This window comes from Ostrea edulis, chromosome 9 (genome assembly GCF_947568905.1).
Source record: "Ostrea edulis chromosome 9, xbOstEdul1.1, whole genome shotgun sequence".
NCBI classification, from domain to species: Eukaryota; Metazoa; Mollusca; class Bivalvia; order Ostreida; family Ostreidae; genus Ostrea; species Ostrea edulis.
Window position 1 is genome coordinate 37,785,369 of NC_079172.1, and position 24,723 is coordinate 37,810,091.

Here is a 24,723-nt window from a genome sequence, read left to right on the forward strand (position 1 = left end):
TTCAAATGAAAAAAGTGTTTAGAGTAATTTCTTTTCATCTAATTCACTAAATTCTGATTTTCAATACCATATATAAAACTTAGTTTAGTCAAAATGTTACAAACTACATACAATAGGGTGACAATGCAAATTTCAAAATGTACCACATCACCATACATTTTTTAATTTCATTGATGCAAATTTTCAATTTTTCAACCAATCAGAATTTCTTTAATTATCAATAAGTAAATGAAATGAAAGGTTTCAGAGTCGACTGACTCCCCCGTGATTTCCAACAAGGAGTTGGATTAAACAGCACCGTCTTATAAGCTTTAGTTCTGAATCTTAAAAGTACGGTAAAACATGCGTATTATGCTTCCCTAGATATCTATGGAAAAGCAACGTCAAAAACTAGGACCACTAAGTGATAACAAATGTCTTCTCACTATCGCGAGCAAACTCAAAAAAAAAATTATAGCACGTCTTTTTCTTCTTCATTGATGTAAGCAGCAGCACTAAGTTTTAAGGATAATTGAAATTATTCACCCACCAAGATTGTTTTGCTGCTCTTTTGAAGTCTATTTTTCAAAGTCTCCACTTCAACTTCATGGCCACATGCATCCTTAAAAAAAAAATAAAACATATGATCAACAAGATTTATACGGTTAACACAACGTATCATGAAATAACTTATTCTATCTAATGAGTTCTTTTTATTTTCATTTATTCATGACAGGGGGAGGAGGGACGGAAATCATTTTGTTATAAAGTGAAACCTGTAAGATCTAACTAGTTTCTGTGGAAACGAGGGGGTTATTTATATTCGGTCTTTCCTATCCCCCTCGGGATAGGAAAGTCCGAATATAAATAACCCCCTCGTTTCCACAGAAACTAAGGATATATTTAAAAGAATGTTTGTTTCCCCTCCCCCGGGTCTGACTTTTGAAATAGACCAGGCAGGCAGGTGGGTTTGTTTTGTTTTTTTTGAAAATTTCTGTTGGAAACACCTAAGAAAAAGCAGCTCAGAGCACCGATAGTCATTTTCAATACTGTACATCAGAAGAAGAGTATGCCATGTATTGGTTGAGCTTGTTTTTATGTTGGTCACTGGATTGACATGTCTGCTGGCATTTATAATTCATATTCTTGGACATGTTAGTGTGAATGCACTCAGTGGATGCAATATGTTTGTTTACTTTACGAATACCTACATAAAAACATTACATCTTTTCAAAGAAAACATTGAAAACAAAACCAAAACATTTACTCTTGACTTTATAGTAGAAACAGATGTACTTAATAACATGTCAGAATGATTTTTGTTCTGGAAATAAAAAAAAAAAACGTGCAATTTTTGGGTAAAAAAAATTTTGACACGGGCCCTTTTTTTTAAGACCCGACCGGGCAAGGGGAAACAAACATATTTTTATTTTTAGCCTAAGATCTAACCTACTCAGGGAGATAAGATTTTGTGTCGGATAAGACACACTCTTAATAAATTACTGCTTTCAGTAAAATCTGTCTAATTTGTATAAATTTGCAACTGTAGGTAACACTTAGAATTATACTGTAAAAGTACTCGCCTCAATCAGATAAAGATTAATAAGGTTCAAAGAAGTAAATGCCTGCAGTGATTTTGATTGGTTGACTTAAGAATCCCTACCTTTCCGTTCCTCAGTTGCTCCACAGTCCTCTGTAGGTGGGAGTTGAGCTTTCCGATTTCGTGAAGCTCAGCCTCATTCTGATCCATCAATACATCCCTGCTCTTCAGTCTCTGCAGTTCTGCGCTGGGAATTCTCACAACATTGGCCTCGGGATTTTGATACTCGTGTAATTTATTACCAAGTTGTTCATTCTGATTCTGAAGGACCACAATCCTCCTCTGACAGTCCTCTAACTTGCGAGGTAGTTTTTCTCGCTGCAGAGGACTCAAATCGGCAGGCATCTGTAGATAATATTGGAAATTTCAGAGAAAATCTCTTTTGTAAAATCTACATAGTAACTTATGACAGTATACAATTAGCATTATTTAATACCCCCCCCCCCCCCCCAAAAAAAAACCACACCAAAAGTATCATTATATATATATATATATACATGTATATATATATATATATATATATATATATATATATATATATATATATATATTTGAGTATTGGATTTTATTTTTTACTTTATTCTATCCCGATACCAAGAAAAAAGAATTTATTGAATATATTTATATATATATGTGTGTGTGTGTACATTGTAGATCCAGATGGTCATGTTTTACAGCTTAAGTATAAAAAAAACCTTTGATCCAGATGGCCTTGTTTTAAGTATAGAAATACCTTTGATCCAGATGGCCAGGTTTTAAGTATACACAAACCTGTGATCCAGACTCCAGCTGCTGGATGCGGTACTTCAATCGGTTCTCATTTCTCTGTAGATTTCCGATCTTTTCCTTCAGCAGCTCCTCGGATTCCTCCTTCTGTCGAAGTTTTCCCTCCAGTCCCACTTCCTTAATCTTACTGTTTTCTAGCTCTTTGTCCAAAGATTTTCCTGAAGACTGGAGTGAATTATTCTCTTTGCTAACCTTCTCCAAGTCTGAATGAAGTGAAACATTTTGCTGATCCAGAGCAGCTATTTGATTTTGAAGTTGTGTCATGTGATGTGAAATGGCCACATTCTCCTGCATCATGTGATTCAGCTGCTGGGAGAGCTCAATATTAGCATTGTGTAACCCTGCCAGTTCTTTTTCCGCATTGGAACCCACCATCTGCATTTCTGACAACTTCCTGTTGAGACTGATCTCTCGGTTTTCCTGGTCTTTTGTCCTCTGAAGTAAGTTCATCTCTGCTTTTTCCACCTCCTTCAGTCTCTCCTCCAAGTACTCAGATTTCTCAGACAAATTCAATTTCTCTTTTTCCACATTTTCAAGTTGCTGCCTAAGTTGGGCCTCGGATGTTGAAAGCTCTGACAAAGTCTCGTTTAAATTTGCCGACTTTGATAGCCACACCTCCTCATCAAGTTTATATTTCCGAACAAGTTCCTTCAATCTCATTTCCATTATCGTAAGTTCAGATATCCGATCCTCCATTTTGCTTATTTGGTCTTCCAGCTCCTCCACTTTGTTGAAAAGACTCTGCTCGGATGCATCCAATCGGTTCAGCTGTTCTTTCATGTTCTTCTCCGACAGCTGCAGTTCACGAATGCGGATGTTTTGTTCATGGATTGTATTTTTGTCTCTCCTCGCAATTTCATGTAATTCTTCTCTGTCTTTTTCCAAATCAGAAACCTGCAACATACACACTAATGCACTGAGAGAGAAAAAACATGCACACTAAAAAGCATGACCCTTTCCCCAAAATTATCTTAAAATCACAATTAAAATAATTCATCCCATGCTGATTTTCTGAATTAGAATATTACATGGTAAGTTTAACCAACATCGATAGAACTTGCAGACTTACGCATACAAAATAATTAGGTGCATGCATTTTAACAGCTTTAGCTACATTTTTTTAACAATTCTAGGTGCAAAACAATTTCAAGAGCAAAACCTTTTAACAGCTTTAGGTGCAACCTTTTAACAGCTTTAAGTGCACAACCTTTTAACAGCTTTAGGCACACACTTATAATTTATGGTGCACACTTTTCAAAACAATTTATAGAAGTATATTAAACAATTTATAGTGGACACTTTTCAAAACAATTTATAGCAGTATATTAAACAATTCATATTGCACACCTTTTAAAAAGAATTTATGGTGTACACTTTTTAAACAGTGTAAGGGTGCACACTTTTTAACAGTTTATGAATGTTGCATACATTTGAATAATTTAATGGTGTACACCTTTTAGACAGTCTAATGGTGCACACTTCTCTATAATTTAATGGTGCACACTTTTTAAATAGTTTAATGGTGCACACTTTTTAAATAGTTTAATGGTGCACACTTTTTAAACAGTCTAATGGTGCACACTTTTTGAAACAATTCATGGTGTACACTTTTTAAACAGTCTAATGGTGCAAACTCTTATGATTTAATGGTGTACACTTTTTAAATAGTCTGATGGTGCACACTTTTAAAACAGTCTGATGGTGCACACTTTTTAAACAGTCTAATGATGCACACTTTCTACCCAGTCTGATGGTGCACACCTGAATTAAAGATCCTTACTTGGTGTTTAAGGTGTTTCTCCAGCCTCTCCAGCTCTGAGATTCTCTGACGGAACACATCTTCCGGACTCTCCAGCTCCCACTCCGACTTGACGTGTCGGGTGGATTCTAAGCGATCCTCCAGTTCTTTGTTCATGGCTTCCAGATCAGCAATCTTAGTCAGCAGCTCAGCCGGATTTTCCCGGACTTCTCCAGCATTGTTATTATTGGCTAGTCGTTCCTGAAGCTCCTGGACTTGTTGTTTAAGGGATTTTTCACTCAGTTCCTCGACTTCTGTTTTCCTTGTAGAAATTCCACCACTGAAAAACAAAACAGGAAAAATTTGTTAATCAAGCATGACTGGAGAGATTTAAATTGCTGGTACAAGTGAATTGAAAACAGAAGTTAATAGTATATTCTAGAGTTGATACTGGGAACTGCCAATTAAAGGAAATTTTATGTATTCCTCCACAATGGCCTTATCAGGTCTTACAAATGTTTAACATGTTCAAAAAGAAATTTAAGATATGCCTAAAACCGTCAAAACAATGGTTAAGTCCACACCATAATAGGATTATTATTCCAACTCCAGCTTTAAATCTGTAATCCAGTACTACACACACAGGTTGGACTTGTTGTCTTACACATCAAGAAGAATTAAGATGAAAAAGTTAATATATTGGAACATCCAGTTGCTGGTGTCATCTCATTAATTATTCTCAATTTCATGTCTATCAAATCTACACACACAAGAGGTAGAATTCTATACACCACATTCTCCTGTTTCCATAGAAATTGCATCCCACTTCATGAATAACTGATGAATTGTGGGATCCACGTGTAACTTATTGACCGTCCATCTTAAATCACCAATTATATATGCACAGCTTAACAGAATATACTGTACAAAAGATATTCTGGATGAAAACATCCCTATTTATTAAACACAGTAATCCTAGCCTTCGTTCAATAGAGGTGATGTAATTGTTTTGTTTGTTTATGAAAAACTTATAATAGTTTTAAAAATTACAGGTCACTACGGGAGCATCTCAAAAGTGTATAGAGTCATACTATCTACAATACTAAAGTAAGTTGAAAGAAAGCAATACTTTGCAATAATCACTAATAAGAACAGTGTCTTAATTAGTGCTAAATGTGGTGAATTCTACATGTTAGTCTATTGTTTTAATTAGTACTCAGTATTTTACTTCTACATGTCATATTATTACTCAAATAAATACCATTAGGCCACATTTAAAAATATGTTTGTTTCCCCTCTCCCGACCCTAAATTTCAGAGGAAGGTCGGTAGGTAGGTAAAAAGTTTTGTTTTTTTTAGCTAGCAGAATTTTATTTATTATGAAATTCCCATAACCATTAACAATGCCCGATACCAAACGTCGTGAAGCACATCATCCATGTTTCCTCATCAAACTCGTATAGTCAGTTCTCGCGTAAATTCTGCTTTGATTGCCACGTTTTGCAATTAGGGAAGGTGTCGATATTTCGGACAGTACTTCATGTATTTTGGAAATGCTCATTATCTAACCACTAAACTTAGGCATTGGACTACATGTATACATATTGGTTGATTCGACGAACATTGGGTTTCATCAGAATTTTCTCTGCTATTTATGCCACATACTAACACTTAAATAAAGTTAGGGAGAATGTTGCAACTATGGACAATGGTGTTAGTTTTGGACACATGGTGTTATAAAATTGGTAAACTCGGTTGCTGTCTTTTATTTATGGTTCACTGACATTTTATGCTTTTGTTTTTTGCACATTATCTTAATTTGTATATGATAGTGATTTTGATTATATTTTTAAATGATATCGGTAGATCTAGTTTACCAGAAAACGTTTCAACGGGACTTGATTTTGCCGATCAAACAAAATGGATGCTGACATCAACCAATCAGAGCTGAGTTACACATGTGCATATAATTAGGTGTTTTCCAGTTTGTAAATATAGCATTAGTTCAGAAATAAGTTAAATTGAGAATGCTTCTGATTGACTGTCAAAAATATCGCATCCGTCCGAAATATCAACACTTTCCCCTACTGAAGAACACAACTTGCACACTGGATGCCCCGAATTCTCTTGTTTCCTCGCTCCTCGTATAGACAACATTTCTCCATCTCGATCTTGCAGATCACTAGTCCGAATTGCGAGCCGAATTCAATGTTAAACTCACTTGTAACTAATCAATAAAACAATCATGATTCTTGTACTTATTAATATCGATTAAAAGAAAATATCAATCCAAAATTCGATATTAAACAGAAACCAACAGTTGTAGTCAACCGAATTTTCACTGCCATTTGAGCAAACGAGTCTCGTGACTCAAAACAAAGCTCGACAGTTTGATAAAATGTTTTCAAGAGACTGTTTATGTGATGAAAGAACCCATAAAATCGATATTAGTAAGTACAAGAAGAATCGTTTTATTGATTAGTTATGAGCTTAAAATTGAATTCGGCTTGTAAGTATTTGAAATCAGCCAGAGAATGCCGCCTCCAGCTGGAGGCGGCGAAATTTCTAGATTTCGGACCAGCACACCTCCTGTATTCGTATTCTTATTTTTTAATTTTGGATCGAAACCAAAGAAGATATAGAAAATTTTTGTCATTATAAAATACTGATCTGCACCAGAAACGACCTTGAAATTTTCTTAAAATTAAAAAAAAAAAACTTCACCAGAATGGCGTAATAAAAACTTATGGGTCGGTGTGAATTTTCAGACTCGGTCGGGCGAGGGGAAACAAACAATATTTTTATTTTGGCCTTAGTGCTTTTATTTATCATTATCTAAATTAATACAAAAGTGCTTTATTTATTTATCATCATTTAAATTAATACCAAGTGCTCTTATTTCTACGTATATAGTAAATTTGCCATTGCCATTCTGTTTTTATTTTTAATCTATTTTGATAAATATATGGCAAGCATTTAATTCTTGGGATATAATCCTCGTGCTGATTTGGGGAAGCCCTTTGATACACCTGCATTTATTATCATTGCTATGTTTTCCAATCATGTACACCTTTGTGTATATATGCATTGTGTTTTATACATATCAAACATTCAAATTTTTAGGTTAATCAATTTTAATGTACAATGGTTCAATCTAATTTCAAAATATTCTCCTACACCTCAAGACCATCACTCAAGTAATTTTTACACATTTTTTTCCCTATTAGATATACAAGTTTTCTACATATTTGTGATGACCACGCAGTGATTAAGATATATTTTTTCCTCATCTTTCCTGACGATACAATCAGTCCGACAGGCAGACATGAGATAGGTGGAGAACAATATACCATGAATTGAACTAAATACCAGAGATTAATGTTGTGACTGATCACACAAAACCAAACCACTCACCTGACGTAAATATTGATTAAATCACAGATTAATCACAAATCAATGGCACAATTTACACCTCATTCCACAGGTGTTCATTGGCCATTGACCCAAATATTTACAACACAGTCCCCCTTCCTCACAAAAACACAGGCCTGATCTTGTCACAAAAAACAGGTTATTAAATATTCCCCATCTTTACAGATAAAAAATTCCTGAGAATGTTTGTACACTCAATGAATGTGTATACTACACAAATCACTGAATCAAAAGTACGCACAAGCACATGCTTATAGTAGTTTGGAATAGTTAAAAATTATGAGGGAGGGATTTAAACTTTCAGCCACTTTAATAAGCTATATGTGACCAGCTTGATCAATATTGTGTTTGTAGATGCTTTCACTTCTCTGGGTGTACGAAGACTTTAAACTTGTTTAAATTTGTCAAAGTTCAGCTTTTACAGGGACAATGTCAAAAATGATTTTTCTATCCGAACAGCTTTCCCCCAACAGGTGCCCCCTATCCAGATTTAATATGCCATGTATACCATAACACAGAGGAAGACATTAAATCAGAGTAATTACGGTGAAGGAGAAGACATTCCCTTCCATTAATAGGTATTTCTAATGCATGTCCACTTATTGTAACAAGAAATGACCCCACCTGTACTGTCTTCAAATCTGATCATGCCAATAACAGAGCAGAAATAATTGTAATATTTTACCCATTAACACCATTAATTAGCTGTCAAATAACATCAGCTTACAATGAATCCATGGATGCAAAAAAACATGTACATCATGACAGTAAAAATTTCTTTAACCTGAAGATATATCAAAGTGTAATTATTCATAACATGTCTGATGGCCCAAGCACTTTTGCTTTTGTACAGATTCGTTCTGTGAATTCTTATATACATGTATATATCAAATTGTATTTATAAAGATCATTTACAGTAATTAGGGTCCTATGAGGGGGGGGGGGGGTGTACCTGTATAGTGCTATGTACAGATTGGGAGGGGGTACCTGTATAGTGCTATGTACAGATTGTGAGAGGGGGTACCTGTATAGTGCTATGTACAGATTGGGAGGGGGTACCTGTATAGTGCTATGTACAGATTGGGAGGGGGTACCTGTATAGTGCTATGTACAGATTGTGAGAGGGGGTACCTGTATAGTGCTATGTACAGATTGTGAGAGGGGGGTACCTGTATAGTGCTATGTACAGATTGGGAGGGGGTACCTGTATAGTGCTATATACAGATTGGGAGGGGGTACCTGTATAGTGCTATGTACAGATTGTGAGAGGGGGTACCTGTATAGTGCTATGTACAGATTGTGAGAGGGGGGTACCTGTATAGTGCTATGTACAGATTGGGAGGGGGTACCTATAGGGTGCTGTGTACATATTGGGAAGGGGAGTACCTATAGGGTGCTGTGTACAGATGAGGAGGGCAGATTGGGAGAGGGGTACCTGTAGGGTGCTATGTAAAGATTGGGAGAGGGGGTACCTGAATCTATCCTTAGTCTTGGTAAGGCAGGCAACACAATGGACCAGATTCTTGAAGACATTTCCTAGCTCTGGGTTCAAAACCACCTGTAATCAAAATTTATAGTATTGTAATCGTAAAATCATAAAACTGGAATCCTAGATATATATCAATCTTTACTGGTCACCATATTTTAGTGCTAATAGGACATTCACTTTACATCCGTACTTCCCGGGTTCAATTCTCCGATTTGTTCCATGTCAAACTAACACATTTAAAACATACAGTAAATGTTCCTTCATCAAATGGTATTTGAGGTGAACGGTCACAGGTCTTTCAGATATGACCTTACAAATGGAGTTCCAGAGTCAAAGTAGGCATGGGTACGAAAATCTTCACTGCAAAGGTTGTAAGTGTATAATCCACAGGTTAAAGTTTATGACCCTTTCTATAGAGCAGACATTGCAACTGCTTTAGTCGCATTGATGCAGAATTTTAAACAAGAGGTACTGTGAGCAATGCTCACTAAGAATACCCCCCGCTTACCCCAATCTCCCAAAGGGTTTTGGTAATAGGTAAAAACTACCTCTTTTCTGAGTGTAAAAAACAAATGGCATGACAAACCGAACCATAGTGCTACTTCGATGTCCAGTGTGCGTGACCTTTGACCTTTTGACCCCAAAATCGATAGGGAACATCTTCATCCCATGGGAAGTCCATATGTATGATATGGTGACGGTAGGTGGAAAGGATAACGCTTTAGAGCCCGGAAACCATATTGCTACTTCGATGTCCAGTGTGCTTGACCTTTGGACCCCAAAATCGATAGGGAACATCTTCATCCCATGGGTAGTCCATATGTATGATATGGTGACGGTAGGTGGAAAGGATAACGCTTTAGAGCCCGGAAACCATTGCGTCTACAGACGGACGGACAGACGGACAACCCGATTCCAGTATACCCCCCCCACAACTTGTTGCGGGGGGTATAATGAGAGCCATGGATTTTTTTCAGTTGTTCAGTATCATTGATATAGGACTTTTGTTATGAGCGGCATTAATTTTTTTAATTTGCTCTAGTAGCATTGATACAGAACATGAGAGCCGTGATTTTTTCCCCCAGTTGTTCAGTTGAATTGATACAGAACTTTTATACGAGAGCCTATTTTTTTTTTCAGTTGTTCAGTAGCATTGATACAGAACTTTTTATGAGAGCCTTTAATTGTTTAGTTGCTTCAGTAGCACAGAACTTTTTTATGACACTCATTAATTCATTTCTCATAAAAAATATATCAAATAACCCCTAAAATCACACAATTTAGGGAATTGTTCTTTTCGGAAGGGGGGGGGGGGGTCACCCTCAAAAGGGTTAGAGCTAACAACAGAATGCACAATGACTTACCGGCATACCTGCTGGGAGCTCAAACGTGCAAGGCACCTCATCAATGACCTCCTGTATTTCGTCATGGAAACGGATCTGAATATCCAGCACAATATCCTGTAGAACTCTTCGGAACTCCTCTAATTCATCCTCTAGCTCTTTCACTCGACAGTTGAGCATTTTTTCGCGCACTTGCAACGTTAATTCATCACACCCTTCCTGTAAAGTCTGCATTTTCTTGGTGAACTCTTCTGTTTTGTTTAATCCAAAGAAACTGTCTGTTTCGGACAACACTGTCGGGGAGATGTCACTAAGCACACCTTGGCATTTGGAACACAGAGTTTTCCAAGTCCTTTCTTTCTCCTTCATTTCTTTTTCCAGCGCTGTGAGAGATTCCCGGAGAGCAGAATGTAGTTTGGATTGTTCGCTTAGTTTTTGATTTAACGTAACACAGTTGGCACATTTCTTTTCCTCGGCTGAATCCACTATATTTGAAATATCACCAATTAATTCAGCTTTGGCACAAGGGTCTATTTGTGATTTAATAGGGGTTGATTGAGCACTTATGGGTGTTGCATTTTGATCTGAATTCATTTGATTTTTACAATCCTGAAGAACTGTATTTTCGCTTTCACTTTCAGAGTTGCTATTCACACGAACCTTCTTCACTTTAACTAGTTTAATCAAAGCATTATTTTCTTCTGTTAATTCTGAAATTTTTTTAGTGTGTTCTTTTTCATTGTGCTTGAAATAAGAAAGTGAAATTTCCAAATCTGACACAGTGTTCAGTTGACTAGCAAGAGTTTCGTTGAGTTCTGAAATTTTAGTGTCATGTTCCATTTCCATTATCTTCAATTTCTTTGTTGTCTCTGAAAGTTCTGTTTCTAGTGTCTCAGAATGTGAACTTTCCTGATCTAATTTCACCGACAAATTCTTCTCAGAATCTTGTAAAATCTGAACACATTGCTTTTCTTTCAGAAGACTGTCCTCTACATCCTTCAAGGATGTTTGTAATTCCGTCATTTTTGCCTCAGAGATTTCCATTTCTGTTTTCTGCACACTGAGTTCTCCCTGCAGACTCTGAATGGTTTTCTCTGCTTCACTTATCTTTTCCTGATAGTCTTCATTTTCACTACGTAACATTTCTAAATTCCTTTTTAATAATTCGACTGTTTCCCTCAGATCTGACACTTCCATTAGAATATCTGGAACTTCTGTTAATGTCACAGAATTTCGTAGTTTTTGATTTTCTTTCTTCAGGAAATCTTCCCGGTCCTCCAGTTCCATCACTCGCTCCATCAGCTTCTCCTCCGAATCTTCCAACAGTTTCACTTTTTCGTTGAGTTTCTTATTAAGAACATCTGCACCTTGAAGATTACAGAGTTGGTCTACGTAATTCTGATTTTCAGATTCTAAGTCCTGGAGACGCTCAAACATTCCTGTGAGTTTTCTGCCAGTTGGAACATTTAAATCATCAGTATCTGTACTTTCATCCACACCAGAATAACTAGTTAACTCAGATTTAACATTCACAGATGAATTTGCTAGTTTGCTGCGTAGTTCTATTTCCACACTTTCCAACTCTGTAATGCGATCCATCAGTTTACAATTTGTGTCCTCTAGTAGACTAGCTTTGCTTTCCACTTCTTTCATCTTCTCCTCACATTCTTGTTCATACGAATCTAACTCAATCAGCCTCTCGTTGAGATCATTGTTTTCAATCCGGATTTGCTCCAGCTCTTCGCTAACATTTTCCAGATTCTCCTGCAGATCACTGTTTTCTTTCTGCAGTCCCTGCATTTCCTCTGATAACCTCTGATCCCCGTGCTCCGAATCCTCCCTCGCATTCTCGGACTCCTCTAACTGTAGTTCCAATTTGTTGACCTTCTCCATCAGTTCGTCCTCCTGCTTCTCCATCTCCATGATCCTCGATGTCATCTCTTCCTCTTGTTGAATATATTGTGCAATCTCTCTCTCCATCAGATCCACTTTCCTCTCAAACTGATTCACCTTCCACTCATGCTGCTCTTCCATCTCTTTCAGCCTCTTTTTCAAATCTCCTTCATGTTCCTCCATGGAGTCCATTCTGTCCAGCAGGTCCTCACGTGATCGATGCATTTCTCGGATTTTCCCTTCATACTGCTTTATTTTGTCAAACGATGATGACTGTTCATACATGGCCATTCTTTGTCGGAGTTCTCTCTCCATCTGTTCCATTTCAACCAGGGTCTCGCTCAGTTTTATCTCGTTTTCCCTCAGAGTGGCGATTTTATCCTGTAGTTTCTCGATCTGGTTATTCTTTTTCTCCTCTGTTTCGGTGAGTTCTATCTGTAGTAATCTGACTTGTTCCTGAAGTGAACCATCCTCCCTCTCGCTCGCTGACAGTTCGGACGCCAGCGATGGGGTGTTGGGCGGGTCCGATTTCTCTCTCTGTTCCCGTAACCTCTTTCTGAGATCTATGTTCAGTACCTCCAGATTAGTCACCTTTTCTTCCAAACTCTGAATCCTCCCGGAGTCATTCTCAGCAACCTTCATCCAGTTGATCTTGAGAATTTCTTCATTTTCTTCCAGCTCTGCAACTTTAGCAGAGAGTTCCTTATTTTCAGCCTCCAGATCTTTCAGTTGCTCCTTCAGCGTCTCGACAAGCATGATGTCAGTTTCCAGTTCCTCCTTCAGCTTGAGCCGCTGGTCCAGTAACTGATTCTGCATCTCAAGATCTGTGATTTTCTGTGAAGCTATCTCTTCAGCTTTTTCCAGATACTGCACCTACAAGAATACAAATTCTGATTAATTGTTAATTGCACTTTAATATAAAGGGGGGGGGGGGGGGGCATCTCAATGTTTGAGACTGCTTATCATATAAGACATCCAAAATTGATCACTGCATGTTAAAATGAAATATTCATCAGAAATACAAATATTTGATGGGAATATATAGAAATTTACAAACTCTGAAATCTATTTGTGACTACACAGTACATATTAGTGACATGACATTTTACTCCTGCATTCAAAATTTTCATTTCAAAATCAATTTGATGGCATAATTTTCTTGAAATTTGATTTGGGAATGAATTAAAGACTTTGATAATTCATAATGATCCCGAGCTGTATTGCATACTCACCCCCACACACGTACATTCATTGATAAGAATATAAATCATAAACGAATATTCAACGTCGAGTAGATAAATATCACGCACCAAACATTCCTCATATAGCTCCGTTAGTACTACATTTCAAAACACACAAATCAACATTTCACCGTTATGAAAACCTCAGGGGCATACAAACCCTTCTAGTTTTTGTGAACAATGCCGAAAGTTAAATATCCACACAACATGACCAGGATTATCGCACTCAAACAGAATCTTGCGTCAGCAGTCAGAAATGTGTCTATAGTTATTGTAGCCCTCTAAGTCTGGGTATTACTTGTTGGTAACACTTTGGCAATTAATCAGAATGTGTTTATCATAATCCATCGTTAAAATATCTCTTGTCTAAAGTAAGTCAACACAAGAAAATTAAAACCGATTTAATCTTAATGTGAAAGTCAAATGCCTGTGTTCTATTGTGTTTGTGTGGTATAGTGACTTTTGAGTTCATTGTGTGTTATTTATAGGTAAATCACTAGTGCACAAAAGACAGGGTCTAACCACAATGGTAAAAAAATCCCCTGAAACAATGATTACTCAACAGAAAATCTGTATGTCCTTGGACACAGAGCAGCTAATAGCTCGGCCTCCTGATTCAATAATCCGCTCAGAAAAGTTTATGTCTTCACAAAGGGAGACCATGTCCTTTGAAACACTACTTGTACCCCGCACAAAATTTCCTTCAATACTTGTATACATGTACAATTTTATTTCAATTTAAAGGATATTCTCTGCTATAGATTCATTTAATCTGCACCCCTCTTTTAACATATAACTTACTGTTAATGTATAAGTGAATATTCAATGTAGTTAAGATATTGCCTTACTATATAATTATGATTTTTTTAAATTCAGCCAACCTGCAAAGTTTCACACAAATCAAACCAATACCTATTAATACTACATGTAATAATCTTGCATTTTGTATAACAATCACCATGCATTAAAGCTTCTACTAAGAAAATATGTCCAGCAAGTTCTGAAAGCTTTATCTTTTTTCATTTTAGTAGTGCAGAAATTAGATTAGAAGGAGTTAGATGATGTTAAATGCAGCGATTAGTACATTCAATGTTTTGGACAAAACTCCATGTATAGTGGATTGTTAAACTGCCCTGTTAGTGAACTGCTTTGCAAGACCTAGCACACTGTCATCCTGGATAAAATCTTCACTCTGATGATTAACAGCAAATTATGTATCATGTCTTAAGGACTAGAAGCTACAGACACAGGTCAAACATTCAGAAATCAATCCCATGATGCATCACAATACCTTATCCGCGAGATTGTTCTCGCTGATGTCTTTATCCAAGATGATCTCTTTGAGCTCGTGTATTCTTTGCTGGCAGCTGCTCAGCGATTTCTTATACTCCATTTCTGACTTTCTAAACACATCAAGATTTTCTCGAGCACTGTTTTCACTGCTCTCGAGATCATTGATTGTGTACTCAGCAAGTTTGAGTTTTTCTCGGAGTTGTTTTTCCGCTGTTTCTGCTTGGTACACTCGGTCTTGAAGTGTAACACAAACATGTTTCATTTCCTCTAATCTCAACTCGTACAAATCAGCACTCTCATCCAACAGATCAGCCTTCAAGGACATTTTCTCCTCAAGCTGCGTTCTCAAACCTAAAACCTCCTCCTGAGACTGATTTAAATCATGTCTCAGAGCTACGATCTCAGCTGAGCAAGCCATTACATCATGACCTGGACTCATGTGAGCAATTTGACTCATCTCTAGACTCTCATATGAGTCCTCGGTGACATCGGATCTGTCTTCGTTCGTCTCTCCGGCACTGTCTGGCTCCTCTAGAGGAATTGCAATTTCTGCGGCTTGAATTGGAGGATCGACATTCACAATACTAATTTGATCAATGTCAGGTTTTGCAATTTCAATCGGGCAAGTTTGTTTACTGGTATTACCCGAATGAAGGTCTTCACTGCGAGATCTTGGGAAATCTGACGGTTGAGTTTGAGATGACCGAGTAGTGAGTAGATGTTCGGGTGAGTGTGAATTTGGAGTGTGAGTGTCCTGGAAATATGAGCACAATATCTACCCACTGTGAAATAACGTAAACCGCAACCAGTATTGTTAGCTATTGTATAGGATAACAAAGCACCCACATTACCCAATAGAATCTAATAAAAATCGAAAGAGGAAAATTGAAAAAGCTCTAAGTCATGTTACTGAATCTAAATTAAGGTATTAAAAACTTGATAGAATTTGATTACGCCATAATCTTGTATTGTGCACGTTTATCACCATAAATTTACATCTAGGAATAAATGGTGCAAAAATGTGTACAACCACTCCCTGTAACCTCTCACCTTCAGGGTCATGACCTCCTGGGCTTCCCTCTCCTCCAGTGAGGGTGAGGCACTGATGGGGCATTCCTTCAGGGCAGCATTCTCCTGCTGAAGACGACTGACTTTAGACTGAAGGTCACGAACTGAAGACTCCAGGGACTCGACATACTGAAGGTCATGAGGTCAAAGTTTAAAGATACATTAAATAAAAGCACAATACAGAAAACGTTTATAACATTGTATTATTATATGTATTACTGAATGACCAATTGTAAATGATGTGACTGGCTGATTAGTGTCTTTGACCTTGATATGACTTAATTGACATTCACAGTGGATTGGTTACTCACTTGGTCGAATTCAGGCCCAGCTGCAGCCTTCCTGGAGCCATGCCCTGCCTTGTTCATTTCTGTGGAATGCCCAGGGATAGTCTCAAAAGCTTCAGCCGGATCTTCAGGGATGGTCTCAAGAGCTCCTACATGCTGAAATAAACAGACAACTTGCGTAATGATCAGAGTTTATTCAGAGAAAATGTGATGGGGGATAGATTGATTCTTAGATGACAGCAGAATGAAGCAGTGTACTGGAGTAACAACCAGTCTTGGTTATTGAAAATCCACTATGTCTTCATACATACATGTAATTACATGGGATTGTGAATACTCTCTTCATTTGCATAGGAAGAACTGATAAAGTTTGAAAACAGTATAATATACCCAATACTAATATTATACCCCCCCCCCCCACAAATCTCCCATAGTGACAATACAACCCACCCACCTCCAACAAATCTCCCATAGTGACAATACAACCCACCCACCCCCAACAAATCTCCTATAGTGACAGAACTATTCCCATTCCTACGAATCCCTACAATTACACAAGTATCCCCATATGAACCTCCCTATGATCTCCAATCTAATGTCTGGAAGTACCAGGACCTCAGTCTTAATGTCTGGGGGTATCAGTACCTTAGTATTGAGGTTGAAGACCTTGTATTTACCATTGTAAAATTTACACCTCTGTCACAACATGCAATGAATTACAGCCACAGCCCTCCGATGACTAGACATGAAGTACTGATTACAGAATACTGATATAAGACACCTCAACATTCAGATACCAAGTCTTCACTACTGGAGAGAACCTCATTAAACTACTCTGTCCATTCAACACTTCACTACTGGAGAGAACCTCATTAAACTACTCTGTCCATTCAACACTTCACTACTGGAGAGAATGTCACTAATCTACTCTGTCCATTCAAAACTTCACTACTAGAAAGATCCTCACTAAACTACTCTGTCCATTCAACACTTCACTACTAGAGAGAACCTCACTAAACTACTCTGTCCATTCAACACTTCACTACTAGAGAGAACCTTACTAAACTACTCTGTCCATTCAACACTTCACTACTAGAGAGAACCTCACTAAACTACTCTATCCATTCAACACTTCACTACTGCAGAGAACCTTACTAAACTACTCTGTCCATTCAACAATTCACTACTAGAGAGAACCTCACTAAACTACTCTATCCATTCAATACTTCACTACTGCAGAGAACCTCACTAAACTACTCTGTCCATTCAACAGTTCACTCTGTCCATACAACATTTCACTCTGTCCATACAACACTTCACTACTGCACAGAACTTCACTAAACTACTCTGTCCATTCAATACTTCACTACTAGAGAGAACCTCACTAAACTACTCTGTCCATTCAACACTTCACTCTGTCCATACAACACTTCACTACTGCAGAGAACCTCATTAAACTACTCTGTCCATTCAACACTTCACTACTGCAGAGAACCTCATTAAACTACTCTGTCCATTCAACACTTCACTACTGCAGAGAACCTCATTAAACTACTCTGTCCATTCAATAATTCACTACTGCAGAGAACCTCACTAAACTACTCTGTCCATTCAACACTTCACTACAGCAGAGAACCTCACTAAACTACTCTGTCCATTCAACAGTTCACTCTGTTCATTCAACACTTCGTTGCAGGGGAAATGGTTCATTCTGCAGCCTTCTGTCTGAAGGTTGGAACCAGTGTACTGTTTGTGTAGTTGGCTGTGAGTTTACCTAAGGAGGTTTGCAGGTAAATGCTTGTGTTTCCGAGGTTTTCTGAGTAAACACACACTTAGCTTTAGCTTGACAAACTCGTAATTAGCTTATTCAGATTGATACAGGTGTTGTATAAATCCTGTCCATCATGATGTTGCTCAACCAATGTTCATTATTGTTTTGTACCTGTTCATGTTGACATAAAAGGTTACCAGAGGAAAACACGATACACAAGTAGGACTCTCCTCTTCTTTCATGTATTGTGCCTAATTACAATTTTTAATTTAGAAATGAAGAGCTAGCTTATAATTTGTATTGTTTTAAAAAAAAAAATAAACTAAGTCAATGCATTAAAAAAAAATCAAACTTGAGTTGATCAATTTTCAAAGACAAAGATCGCCTTACAGATTTTGCCTATGTTTATAAACATCTGTTGGTAAAATGACAGCCCTACTGAATGGATGTACAGAGTGGCAATCAACTCATCCATCAATCTGACTGGAATAATTGTGTACACATCAAGTCTATAATTCCCGGAGGACACTGTGTAAATAGGAATATACAAGACCCAGTGATTAAGTCTATAATTCTCGAGGGGAGGGGGGGGGGATGCTGTACATGTAGATATGAAGCATTTTGTCTACACAAGGGTTTATACAAGACACCAGTGATCATCTTTATCAAAGGTGTTTTGCAGGTGATTGACTGCATTTCCAGGTCGTGAACTATACCAGGGGTAGTCCCTCCCTCACACACAGCCAAAGTATCAGAAAAAAAATTCAGATTGACAATCAGAATGCTGCCTGGAATGAATGGTTTTCTACCGTGCAGATCAAAATAATTATGTACCATAAATAAATCTTTAGCATATTCAAAATACACATTAAAATTATACTGGTACCATGCACATCAAAATAATTATGTACCATAAATAAATCATTAGCATATTCAAAATATACATTAAAATGATACTGGTACCATGCAGATCAAAATAATTATGTACCATAAATAAATCTTTAGCATATTCAAAATACACATTAAAATTATACTGGTACCATGCACATCAAAATAATTATGTACCATAAATAAATCATTAGCATATTCAAAATATACATTAAAATGATACTGGTACCATGCAGATCAAAATAATTATGTACCATAAATAAATCTTTAGCATATTCAAAATATATTTAACATTATATGGTTACTATGCAGATCAAGATAACTATATACCATAAATATTCAAAATATACATTAAATTTATTCTGGTACCTGTAAGGTATAATTCTAATAATCCCCACAACATGATGTCCTGATATCAAAACACTGTATCAGATATTTCCATTACATACGTGCACTTTTGTTTTAAGGTAGAGAATGGTGTTCCATCCATGCCTCCCAGCTAAATACACCTTAGGACATACAACCCTATGATAATGATCAGAAATATGTTTTTTTGTTTGGAAAAAAAAGCCCCTATACTTATCAATATTGGTAATCGTAGACTGTGGGCTGTATACACAATGGTACGATTTGATACACAAATTAAAAGATCAATCTGGGAGTGACAGGTCGTTAATTGCGAGAACTCAGGCAGGCGTTATAAACTGGGGCTTAAAATGATAAAACCTGTTACATCTACTTACTCATGGCTGTAAAAAATGATCCGTGACTCACTCCCTAAACTCAAATGTTGACTCAGCTTTGGATTTTTCTTATGATTTGCGAAAATTTTACTACTTCCGTACGTGTATACATGCACAGGTATTTTGAATTCTAAAGAGAATATTAATTCTAATTGTGCACATTCCTCGTTTGTTCCATCGACGTTTAGTGATCGAAAGACGATTAATTTAAACACATTCTTCCATTAAATTAAACAGACTTTATGTAAATAATGCTAAATGAGATAATTCAGTATTTATTTAACGTCTTATAGTTTTTTGCAACAAAGGGTTGGATAATTAAAAAAAGGCTTTTAAATTTGTTTTTTTAAAAGGCAAGCTATCTAAATTTTCGCAGTTTAAATATTGAGTTTCTGGTTGAATATTTTTTTATTATCAATGGTTAATGTGTGAAAAAGAACAAGAACTTGGGAAATATTTTGCCTATCTTTGGTCTTAGAAACAACTAAAACAGAGTAAAATTCAGTTTGGCCAAATGAGTATAACACAAGGACTGGAAAGTGCATGATCAATCTGTGTCCCTCTTCAATGCATGTGTATTGTGTGTAGGAGAGTCTTATGTTGATCTCTCTCTCTCTCTCTCTCTCTCTCTCTCTCTCTCTCTCTCTCTCTCTCTCTCTCTCTCTCTTCCTCCCCCCTCTAATGTCACAATGTGAATACACCAGTAACACACTCTAATTTCTAGGAGAGGTTTCTTGAGGCACAGGATGGATTTTGTGTATCGAGCTTTAAGATGAATCAATATAAGCCTCTCTGTTTACACAGAATCAATATTTGTTTTGTTGTGATGAAGGGTTGCTGGATGATCTCAGCCTCAGATTCTTATTTATCTTAGTAAGTATCTGACTGCAATAGTACCTCACTTAAACATATGGTTCACCTTAAAACACGAAATCTCAGACTATATACCTATACATTTTCTGTACACACAGCTTTCACATGTAGAAATTATTACCAAACACCCCAACTCCCACCCCCAATTAGAGTAACTCTTCCAAACATTTTTTTGTTGAGGGCAGACATGCCTGAGAAATTCCTTCACCATTGTCACGAGACAAGACGAGCTCCTGGTATGTCGACATGCATTACATAATAATGGCACATTCTGTGTCTGCTAGGCTAGCTGTACACATACATTACAGTACACATTTCAGTAATGGATGTACAAGTGATTTTTTCCCCCTTCAAAGTGAATTAAGCTTGTTTACAAACATTGAGATAGAAAGCTTTAAATCCCAGGCACCTATTAAATCACCTTGATTTCTAGGTGAAAACACTTACCTGTCTGTGTATCAGTTAAAATTCCCATTCATAAAAACACACACTCACAAACATCAAGTCTACCACTGGTAGGTATGTATTGACACACTCCTACAATCTCTCTATCCAGTATTCATCCCTCACTCACTCACAGCTATAGGTCTGCTTCCTGTACACACTAACTGATCCCAACAAACAGCTGTCTATTCACTAACAACACAGCCAGTTATCTCCATGTGCTAAGGGGCCTTACAATGCCTCTGGGGGAATTTTGTCTCTGTAGTAATCACCCAATTATAAGGAAATAATCTGACACTTCCATCTTGTACTCTGAGGAGAATGAGATTGTAGTTGTCCTGTTATGTACATATACCACCAGCTGTATAGATTTCTGGTTTTAATCAATTAAGTCCACTGTTGATTGATACAATTGGGAATAATATTTCTCATTTCTTATGATCAACATTTCTGTGCAGATGTTTAAGTGTAAAGGTTAATTAATAATTAACTCTGCTGAATAATTGATTAGGTATGGAACGTTATTTTTATGAAGGCGTTGTTATCATTACTGTATTATGGAATATGAGTTTCCTCAAAGATTAGAACAGAAATATATATATATATATTTCTATAGATAGATAAAAAGTTCGAATTATTTCATTATTCAGACATTGATATCAAAAATGAAAATGAAAAAAAGCTGTTTGTTGTTTAGAACATTAGGTGGATGTGCATGACCCTGTTAACACAACTGCCCTTAGTGCTGGAAAAGTCATTAAAAGTATGGAACATCAGGGAGAGACAACTTAATTCCTCACAGAACTGCAAGCTCGCTGTTATTGATTACGGATTTTTTTTTCCACTACGAATTAAATCTTGTGTTGTTGGCGAGCCAGAGGGCATTATATCTGACCTTCTGATCTGCACTGTAAAAAATTATGCCTAGAATTTTTTTCTTTTGGTTAAAACACAGATGAATTCCCAGAAATCAAAGATGACTTATGGAATGATTTTATTTATTTATTTTTATAATGCAAAAATTAGTGCACTTAGAATGTTCCGAAATCTTATAATCATGTAGAAATTAACATGAAATGTACCAGAGGAATAGAAAACTACAAGAAAATGATGCATTCACAAAGATCAAATCATAGAATTTTATAGACTAACATATAGTAACAAGAGGCCCACATGCCTTATCAGTCACCTGAGTACTTGTGAAAAGTATCACTACTCCCTAGGGCTATGAAGTCTAGAAAAATCTTACCTGAATATCTAAGCTAAAATTCTAATGTTCAGCAACAGTATAAAACAAGATTTGTTCTTAAAACTTCAATGCCCTCAAAAGTGCATACACTGATGAAAGGCTTTACATAATATGATATGTCTATTTACATTAAAAGATATGACTAATCTGGACCCATCCTGGAGTCAAAACCCTGGGTTGTGAAATTCACCATTTTTTGTACATCCTTTTCTGATTTTGCTAAGTATGCATTTAGATTTTATACAGAATCAGCAAACTTAAATACGTCCTTCAAATCATTATTATAATTTTGACACCACCCTGGTAAAGGACTACATACTCCTTCTAAATATCCATTTAGTTTCAATTTAGTATCAATAGCACAAAAGAAGAAGTTAATTAAATGTTTTACACATAAACACTATATACCAAGTTTGACCCCGCCCTGGGGTTAGAACCCCTCATCTGAGGATCATGAAATTTACAATTTTGGTAGAGGCCTTCCTGCTCTACATCATTATGCATTTAGTTTTTCTTACACATGTGCCTCTAGAGAAGATTTTTGAAAATTGGCCAATTTTGGGCAGTTTTTTCCCCGCCCCTTGGGGTGAAGGAGTCCTTAAATTTACAATTTATGTCCTCCTTGTCCCAAGGATGCTTCATACCAAATTTGAAAAGAATTGGAATAGTAGTTATCAAAAAGTTAAAAATGTTCAATTGTTAACACATGATGGACAACTTTCGACGTCGGACGACCACCAATTGCAATAGGTCAACCAAGTTTATTCAGGTGACCTAAAAATACAGACAGTACTGTATGGTCCATTTTTTTTTGCAAAGACTAATCTAGAGAGTTCTAGTCAAGAGGGGGTTAACTTTATTTGGTCCTCTCTCTTTAGTGCATGAGTCTAGAGCCTATAATTATTTACAGCATGAGTCTAGAGCCTATAATTATTTACTGCATGAGTCTAGAGCCTATAATTGTTTACACTGTACAAGTCTAGAGCCTATAATTGTGTACACTGCACGAGTCTATAGTCTATAATTGTTTACACTGCACGGGTCTATAATTGTTTACACTGTATGAGTCTAGAGCCTATAATTGTTTACACTGTATGAGTCTAGAGCCTATAATTGTTTACACTGTATGAGTCTAGAGCCTACATGTATAATTGTTTACACTGCACGAGTCTAGAATTGTTTATACTGTATGAGTCTGGTGCCTATAATTGTTTACACTGTATGAGTCTAGAGTCTATAATTGTTTACACTGCACAAGTCTAGAGCCTTTAATTGTTTACACTGCACGAGTCTAGAGCCTATAATTGTTTACACTGTACGAGTCTAGAGCCTATAATTGTTTACACTGCACGAGTCTATAGCCTATAATTGTTTACACTGCACAAGTCTATAGCCTATAATTGTTTACACTGTATGAGTCTAGAGCCTATAATTGTTTATACTGTACGAGTCTAGAGCCTATAATTGTTTACACTGTATGAGTCTAGAGTCTATAATTGTTTACACTGCACAAGTCTAGAGCCTTTAATTGTTTACACTGCACGAGTCTAGAGTCTATAATTGTTTACACTGCACGAGTCTATAGCCTATAATTGTTTACACTGCACGAGTCTAGAGCCTATAATTGTTTACACTGTACAAGTCTAGAGCCTATAATTGTTTACACTGTATGAGTCTAGAGCCTATAATTGTTTACACTGTACGAGTCTAGAGCCTATAATTGTTTACACTGTACGAGTCTAGAGCCTATAATTGTTTACACTGCACGAGTCTATAGCCTATAATTGTTTACACTGCACAAGTCTATAGCCTATAATTGTTTACACTGTATGAGTCTAGAGCCTATAATTGTTTATACTGTACGAGTCTAGAGCCTATAATTGTTTACACTGCACGAGTCTAGAGCCTATAATTGTTTATACTGTATGAGTCTAGAGCCTATAATTGTTTATACTGTATGAGTCTAGAGCCTATAATTGTTACTCTGTATGAGTCTAGAGCCTATAATTGTTTACACTGTACAAGTCTATAGCCTATAATTGTTTACACTGTATGAGTCTAGATCCTATAATTGTTTATACTGTATGAGTCTAGAGCCTATAATTGTTACTCTGTATGAGTCTAGAGCCTATAATTGTTTACACTGTATGAGTCTAGAACCTATAATTGTTTATACTGTATGAGTCTAGAGCCTATAATTGTTTACACTGTATGAGTCTAGAGCCTATAATTGTTTACACTGTACGAGTCTTGAGCCTATAATTGTTTACACTGTACAAGTCTAGAGCCCATAATTGTTTACACTGTACAAGTCTAGAGCCTATAATTGTTTACACTGTATGAGTCTTGAGAATGTCCTTATAATTTTATCATTGGGTCATTCTACTATATATAGATATTTTGAGAGCAGTTTTGTGAGTTTGTATGATTCTCAATAAAAGTCTGCCATAAATATTTGAGGAAATCTCTACAAATCCGAGAAGGTTGTCTAGTGCAGACTAGTGCACAACTTTGTGGAAAGGGAAGCAACTCTCAATAATGCAACTCTTTCATTTAATGTCGATAGTGTAACTGCTAAATAACTAGCTACTGTGTAAAGCTGCCATT

The 24,723-nt window shown here is 36.6% G+C and overlaps 1 protein-coding gene across 7 annotated transcripts in view; it reads right to left on the reverse strand.

Annotated features, from left to right (window-relative positions):
• Positions 1 to 24,723, reverse strand: part of LOC125657744 (centromere protein F-like) — an 83,090-nt gene that overhangs the window by 23,159 nt on the left and 35,208 nt on the right. For 5 of the 7 annotated variants that reach the window (XM_056149101.1, XM_056149099.1, XM_048888499.2 and 2 more), the window contains exons 12-20: positions 16,173 to 16,304; positions 15,844 to 15,990; positions 14,792 to 15,547; positions 10,388 to 13,132; positions 9,007 to 9,092; positions 4,146 to 4,443; positions 2,351 to 3,259; positions 1,643 to 1,924; positions 530 to 601 (exon numbers count right to left, since the gene is read on the reverse strand). In XM_056149101.1, coding sequence (XP_056005076.1) covers positions 530 to 601; positions 1,643 to 1,924; positions 2,351 to 3,259; positions 4,146 to 4,443; positions 9,007 to 9,092; positions 10,388 to 13,132; positions 14,792 to 15,547; positions 15,844 to 15,990; positions 16,173 to 16,304 — 5,427 coding nt within the window. Of the gene's footprint in view, positions 1 to 529; positions 602 to 1,642; positions 1,925 to 2,350; positions 3,260 to 4,145; positions 4,444 to 9,006; positions 9,093 to 10,387; positions 13,133 to 14,791; positions 15,548 to 15,843; positions 15,991 to 16,172; positions 16,305 to 20,870; positions 20,988 to 24,723 lie in introns of those variants that run through there. The other 2 variants (XM_056149103.1, XM_056149102.1) reach the window with 2 other exon arrangements.